This window comes from Andrographis paniculata, unplaced genomic scaffold, assembly GCF_009805555.1.
Source record: "Andrographis paniculata isolate CXL003 unplaced genomic scaffold, ASM980555v1 Contig56END, whole genome shotgun sequence".
Lineage (NCBI taxonomy): Eukaryota > Viridiplantae > Streptophyta > Magnoliopsida > Lamiales > Acanthaceae > Andrographis > Andrographis paniculata.
The window spans coordinates 959853-968234 of NW_026137591.1; the positions used below are offsets into that span (position 1 = coordinate 959853).

Genomic DNA, 8382 nt, shown 5'->3' on the forward strand with positions numbered 1-8382 from the left:
AAAAAACAATTTACCCTTTATAAAATTAATTATGTTTGATTTGATTTGGTTTATTCAGTCCGATATACTAGTTAGATTAAAATTCAATTTTTTTTTGAAAAAATCTCAATTTCAATCAAAACCAAATAACCCAAATAAAATAAATTCTAAATAAATCAAATATTATTTCAACTCATAAAATATCAAATCAAAATACTATAACTCGAACTCAAACTCAAATAAAGTGAACTCTATTAGGGTGTGTTTGTTTGAGGGATTTTGTGGAATTTCTACTATTCACACAAAATTTTCCCTCCAAAAAAATTAAATCAAACATTTATTTTTTATTTTTTATATTATACAAAAAATTAATTTTATATTCAAAACATCTCATCAATTCTTATTTATATCACATCATATAACTATTTAAATTCAAAATTTTCACTATTCAAATCTCAATTTAAAATCCAAACAACCAAACAAACACACCCTAAATATATTTATTACTCACAATTTCATTAACGGAGACAATTATACCTGTTAACTATAAATTATTAATGTAAAATAAGTTTATTCGAAAATTTTTAAAAAGAGAAAAAAAGTCATACTCCCTCCGTCTCACCCCATTACGCCAAAATCCTAATGCATTAGAAAGTTAATTATTTTGAATTTGGTTGATATGATAATTGTAATAAAATGATATATTTTTATTTATTTAATGTTTTATAGATAAAATAAATATAAATTAATTTTAATGCAAATAATTTTTATATTTAGACAAATTATTGGAGTAAGTATTTGTAAAAATACTAAAAATTAAAAAATATATATATAAATATAAATTTAAATTATTTGTAATAAATTATCATTGTAATTATTTAAAATATAAATAAAAATTGTATTTAGTTACACTTTATTCTTCCAACACTATTTTTTAATTGCGATTCCAAAAAATAATAGTAAACAATACAAAATATTTTCTTCAAAACTCAAAAAGTAAAAAAAACAAAAAAAACAAAAAACAGCCATTCAAAAAAAAATAAAATTAAATGTTCAACTTAAAAATAATATATTTTATATTTTTAACACAATTCTCTGTACTCAGACCCCAAAAGTCAATCTATAACTATGGATGAACGGATATATATTTTTTTTTTAACAATATTCAATCAAATACTTATTTTTTACTTTTATATTATAAAATCAATTAGACATACAGAACATCAATATTTCTTATGTTACATTAAATAACAATTCAAATTAAAAGAATTATTATTCAAAATTTGAATCCAAATCCAAAATCTTAACCAAATATATGGTTAATATTTATTAATTATTTTTATTTTTATTTTTTTAAGAAAATTCAGCCAATATATTTTTATTTTTTTAGATGTACCAAATTATGGATATATATACCAATATATTGAATACTAAAGTATCAACGTAATATAGTATTATTTTTTCATTGTATACCAAAATAATTTTGGTAGTTCGATATATATTAATAGTGTCAAATTATATACTAATATCGTATTAAAAAAATTTGGTATAATATATATATGGAACTTAAGTTTTTAGTATACCAAAACTTTTTGATTTTTAGTATTTTCTTTTTTTTTTTTTTTTTTCCAATATGATATGCAAGATATTTCATGTTTTACTTCTAATTAAAAATAAAATTATTGAAATAATTTCGGGTAAAAAATTCAACGAAAACTTATAATATATTTCACAATTAATATCATAAAATATAAAATATAACACACATTCACATAATAAATAATATAAATTTGGGTAAATTATTTTTTTAGTTCCTGGACTCCCTTTATCATTTTAGTCTAGTAAGTAGAGTCTGTTGCAAACTAGTCCCATAAGTGAAAAATTTTCGTTGTTTTAGTCCTCCAGAAACGCCCGCTTGGCTCGCCGGAGTCCACGTGTCAGCTAGGTCAGCGACACCTGGTGGACACGTGGATTTTATTTTTTATTTTTCATTTTTTTAAAATTTATTTTAAATTTTATTTACTTTTTTTAATTTTTTTATTTGGTCAAATTGAAAAAATAAATAAATAAATAAAAAATAAAAAATAAAAATCACGTGTCCGCCAGGTGTCGCTGACCTGGAGGACATGTGGCTTCCGACAAGCCACGCAGGCGTCTCCGGCGCCGAAAGACTAAAATAGCAAAAATTTTCCACTTATGAGACTAGTTTGCGATATGCTCCACTTACGGGACTAAAGTAATAAGGGGATCCAATTAACTGTCTACCCTGTAAATTTTACATTCATAAAAATTTACTAATTCAATACAAAATATTATTATTTATTTAACGACATATTTTCACATACCTAACATAAAAATATTTCAAACTTACAAAGAAAATAAACAAATACATCCTAAATAGATTGATTTTAATTAGTTAAATTTAAATTTAATATACAATATTATTTTTTATTTTTATTTTTGACGTCATCTAATTAAAAATAAAAGATAAAACTAAACTCCAAAGGTATAATTAAAATATATATGTGTAAAACATAATTTTAAAAACAGAATAAAAATGAATAAATTAAACTTGATCTTACTTGTTTGGGGGTTTCGATTTTGACTTGGGATTTGAATAGTAAAAATTTTAAATTTGAATAGTTGTATGATGTGATATAAATAGGTATTGATGTGATATTTTGAATGTAAAATTGATTTTTAATATAATATAAAAAATTAAAAAATAAAAATAAAAAGTTAAAAACAGGTCAATATATGTAAGCAAGCTAATGATACAACAAAAAAATGGATTGATTTGAGACATAAACTAATATAACTTGATTTAACAAAGACTATTTTATTATATTTACACAAAAACGTAATAAAATAAAGTTTAAATTATATAACACATTCTTGTATTTTACTAAAAATGTACAAAATATTCTGTGTTTTATTTATTACGTGAAACTCCTTGTGTTAATGAAAAGTTTGCATGAAACACCTCTTTGTCCAAAACTGATGTTTGGTTCGAAATAAAGACCTAAATTACGTAAGTTTTATACAAATAAAAAACGTAAAATATCTTAAATAATTTTTTTTGAATAAAATAAATAAATAAATAATTGATCAATTATTTATTTTTATAATTTTTATAAAAAAATAAGACAACAATTTGTCTCCAAAAACTATAAAATGAAGGATTAATAAATTATTTATTTAATGCAAAAAAATTATTTAAGATATTTTTTCTTTTATTTTTATAAAACTTACGTAATTTAGGCATTTATTTAGAATTAAATATCAGTTTTTGACAAGAAGGATGTTTCGTGCAAATTTTACATTAACACAAGAAGGTTTTACGCAATAAATAAAATACAAAATATTTTATGCATTTTTACTAAAAACAAAAGGGGATGTTATATAATTTACTATAAAATAAACTTATAACCTTTGATGAAGGATATATTAATGTTTTCATATGTTTACTTATTTTTTATTAATTTTTATTATATAAAATACTCATTCGATTTCATTTATCGTGTTTACATTATCGTTTTTGTTTGTTGAACATCTCATGTTATTTTATTTTTTTTAAAATAATTATATATTTTAATCTTATTTTAAATTTTACTATAATTTTTTTTAAAAAAATAATTAAATTAATTAGTTATTTTAATCTATAACTATTTATTTTTAAGATAATTGTTTTACTAATATATTTTTAATTATTTTCTTCATCATCCAATTTTTTTATTTCGGTCAGTTTGACATAATTTGTCATTTACTTTTTTAGAAATATGATTATATACTTTAATCACATTTTAAATTTTATAATTTATTTTATTAATCTTAATTAATTATTTTATATTAATCTTAATATATAATTTATATCAAAATATAATATATATATTGTTAAAAATAAAAAAAAATTGAGTAATTCTTACGTCATTTATAATATTATATATTATGTTATTAATTAAATTGATTTATATTTGTTAAATATATTTTAATTTAATAATTTTTACCAAAAATAAAAATATGTCAGTTGGATAGAAAAAAATAAAATAATAAGCCCTTATTGCCTCTTCATATATTCATCCTCAGTGGTACAAAATTGTTTGGAAATTTCCAAAGTCAAAAGGTAAGTAGTGTACACAAATTTATATAATTTTTTTCTATATACATACATACATATATATCCCATTGTATTTAATTTTTTTTTTTTTTTTAAAAAAAAAAACTATAGAATTTTGTTAAAAAATAATAATAAAATAAAATAAAAGGTTGGCTAACTTGACATGACTGTGAGGCCGTTGGCGTTGTATCTGGGCCTTGTTCTGTCAGGTGACAGCCGGCCTTCTTCCACGGACTTCCTCTTGCTGTTGCTATTGGTCTGTGACGCTTGCGGCTGTGCCTGTGACGGTGACTCTAGATTTATCTCTACTTCAATTTCTGCTTCTTCTTCTTCGCTGTTTGGGCTGTGTTCTTCATTTTTTTGGACATTTTTGCCCTTGGCTTTCATCATATGAGGTTTCAGTTTATTCACATCTGCTAGCCTCACTGGCTTTAGGAAGAATTCTTCTGCCCCTTCTTCTAGACACCTGTCCACATCACAGCCGTTCATTTCAGTTTTGATTTTAGATCCGACGGTCTCAATCAAACTATGTTTCATTTCATGCTTAAACTATGTACAAGCATAAATAAATATATTTTTTTAGCAACTATCGTCTCCTTTTAAGGATCTCATTTACTTTTTTACGTTATTATATTCAATATTAAATTTGTATAAATTTTTTGTACAAATATTCTTATATTAATGTTATAAGACACTAATGAAAGTATTTTTGCAATTTTTTTATAATTTGTACTACGTTTTGATATAATAATTAATAGTAAAAAATCAACATGCAAAAAATATATGAGACTCTTAGAGTCGAATGAAGATAATATATAACTCGGTACCTATTCAATCCATGCAAATAAAATAAAATAAAATTGTTTTTTACATGTTTTTTTTTTAAAAAAAAAATAAAAATTATATGTTAATTTATATAATAATATTTATACAAATAAATATAAAATAAAATTTATAATATATACTTTTTCTTTCCGTCCTAACTCAAAAAATATATATATTTATCATTTTCGTCTACCCCAAGTATCTCTTATTTTAATGTTAGTAAAAATAAGCATACACTAATACTAAAATATATTTTATTTTTGCCTAAATGTAATTACTAACAATATATATATATTATTTTGATATACGAATTTAAGTTTAAATATATATACTTATATTACCTCCGTCCGATTTTAAGGGTCTCATTTACCTTTTGCATGGTAATATTTAAATATTAACTATTATATCAAAACGTAATACAAATTAAGAAAAAATTGAAAAAATATTTAGTTCTTATAATACTAATAAAAAAATATTTGTACAAAAAATTATATAAATATAAGAATATTTTTAATATTAAGTATAATGACGCAAAAGGTAAATATTACCGAGACGGACGGAGAGAATATATTTTTTAAAAAACCCGTACATATCCAGTAATATTTATTTTGATGCCGAATCAAAATAAATTCCAAACACACCCAAAATGGTCACAATAACTATCAAATTATATCATTGAAAAATTGTGTTAAAAATAAATATAGCAAGAAATAAAATAAAATAAATACTAATCCTAATACTTTCTTCGTGTTTTAACAATTTATCCATTTTTTCATTTTCCTCTGTCCATAACAAAGTATCGATTTCCTTTCTTAGTAACTATATTATCTATTTAACATTACAAATATCCTTCCAATTTACAATACATTACACAAATCTCATTAATTTTATATCGTACAATACTAATAAAGGCAATTTAGTCTTTTTTTTTTTTTTTTTTTTTAACCTTTATTTTTATTATATTCTAATATAATACTAATATTTTTAAAATTTCGTGTAAAAAAGAGGGAGCAGTTTATTTGAATTACCTGTTGATTCTTGAGGGGACATTCTCAGAGGACATGATAACCACAGGTATGTTCCTCAGATTTGAAGATTCCTGTCAACATAAACCCCACATAATTATTTACTAACTAATTCATTTTTAAGGTTATAAATATTTTATTTATAATATATAAAATCAAATAATAATAATAATAATAATAATAATTTCAAAAATTTCAATTAATTATAATATTTATTTTTATTACAATAAAATTAATAATAATTATAGAAATACAGACAGAAAAACAGCACCAGAAGGATGTGCATGTGGACACCCCATTGTTAATAATACAATATTTTATTATTATTATTATTATTATTATTATTATTATTATTATTATTGATTTTCCACAAGATTCGTATCGATCTTGAAATTGAATGACCAGAAAATAAGAGAGGGGGCCATGTGGTGACATCAAACCCAATCTATATACATATCCTCTGATTTTATTTACATGTACAATTTGTCAATTTTTTGACACTATTTTTTTTAAATAAAATTAAATAAGTTTTTTTGTATATATATATTTAATAATTACCATATTATTTTTTTAAAAAAATAACCTCGAATATATTTACAAAAAAAAAAAAGAAAAATCTAATTAGCCCAATTGTTTTACTATCTTAATTTTTTTTTCAAAATTATTAAACATAAAAAGAAAATCTTACCTAAATAAAACAATAATTTTATATATATATATGATTGAATTTATTACAGAATAATTTTGATTTTATATTATAAGAAAATAATTCAATTTATTTTTTTATGATCTTAGTATTCTTGGGAGCGCCCAGGACCCAAATACCAAAGCGATCCGCACCACACTGTAGATCCATATGGTGTTCGGAGCCCCGGACCTCCTCAGAATATTACAGGATATAATTATATAACAAAAAAATGCAAAAATAAATAAATAAATAAATAAAAATAAAATTAATTACTTAATTTTAAATATAAATACCTTCATTTTCTTGAGTAAATCGTAGCCGGTCATTCCAGGCATACAATAATCTGTAATTACAAGGTTCACTTCCACATCCTATAATTCAAAATTGCCAAAATTATAATTATTAAAAAAATAATAAATAAATAAAAATAGCTAAATTGAAATTATTATTATTATTATTATTATTATTATTATTATTATTTTAAAAATATTAACCTGATTAATTTTGGGGGAAATTAATTCCTGTTTGGTGCACATATCATTGTCATGCCAGCCAAGGAATTCCAAAGCTTTGCTTCCAGAATCAACTGTAGTAACTGCACCAAACAGCACCGCACCGAAATCCGTCACAAAAAAATCCCCAAATCACAAGGACCCTAATTTCATCCCCAAATCACAAAAAACCCTAATTTCATTCCCATTTCCATACACATCCCAAATTACCTTGATAAGACGATGTTTTCAGAAGCCTCTCGATCAATTTCCGGTCAATCAGGCTGTCGTCGACGGCGAGGACATGAAACTGAGCTTCGGCAGCCGCCATGCCCATCGGAATAAAATTAGGGTTTCGAAGAAGAAGAAGATGATAATGGGCAAGGGCGTGTTTGGTTGGGTCGCTAATCTAAATGAGGTTTATAGAAAAACAAAGTCCCACCAAATTTCCACAGCCCAGAAAGCAAGATCTGACGGATCTCATCCAAAGATTTTCCCCAAACAAATCTCCAAATTGAAATTGCAAGTCAAGCAACAACTATGGTGGTCTTCTTCTCAAATCTATATATACACAAACAAACAAAGAATTGCAGAAATCCCTAAATCAACAAAAAAGGGGCCAAAACAAGAAGCCACCACTGCACATTGATTGATTCTTTTGAGGGTTTGGGGATGTTTTAAAATGTGAAGAAGGAAGAAAGTCATTAGGGCTTTTTGTGTGGAGGTGGGTAGGGTAGGGGGTGGGGGTGGGTAATGGGCCCCACCAAAATCCCTTGAAGAGATACAGATGATGGCAGCAATGGCCCCTTTTCCATAGTGTGAAATCATGTGCTCTTACCATATCTTGGGCAGGTGGGGAAACAGTGGAAAGAGTGGGCAATTTCATTTGATTCCCTTTCAAGATTTGCTCCCCATGGCCATAAGCTTTGTCGGGTTTGGATTTAATTAGAAAGTTATATAAATATATATATATATATTTTTTTTTACCATAAAATTTTACTTCCTCTTTCAACTTAATAAATATACGTTTATTTTTTAGGCAAAATTTAAAAAATAATAATATTCTAATTATAGTTGATCATTAAAAGTAGTGTAATTATATTTTTGTTCTTACTTTTTGGTATAAAAGTAACGATATGATGTAAAGTAAAAATATTTGTGAAAAAAAAATGATATTTAATAAAATTATTATTTTGTAATTTGACATCCCAAAATAAAAATATATATATTTTCTAGGGTGGAGAAAGTACTATATAT

The 8382-nt window shown here is 23.6% G+C and overlaps 1 protein-coding gene across 2 annotated transcripts; it reads right to left on the reverse strand.

The window, feature by feature from the left end:
* Positions 1-4021: 4021 nt before the first annotated feature.
* On the reverse strand, positions 4022-7848 carry LOC127256552 (two-component response regulator ORR10). 2 transcript variants are annotated; one of them, XM_051282609.1, is made up of 5 exons: positions 7357-7829; positions 7129-7229; positions 6928-7005; positions 5950-6020; positions 4022-4562 (listed from the first exon to the last, which is right to left on the reverse strand). In XM_051282609.1, exons 1-5 carry the CDS (start codon positions 7460-7462, stop codon positions 4250-4252), a joined length of 669 nt encoding a protein of 222 aa, XP_051138566.1. In that variant the 5' UTR covers positions 7463-7829; the 3' UTR covers positions 4022-4249. The 2 variants fall into 2 exon arrangements, with proteins under 2 accessions (XP_051138566.1, XP_051138567.1); XM_051282610.1 differs by lacking the exon at positions 6928-7005 and having other exon boundaries at positions 7357-7848.
* Between the last annotated feature and the right edge of the window lie 534 nt (positions 7849-8382).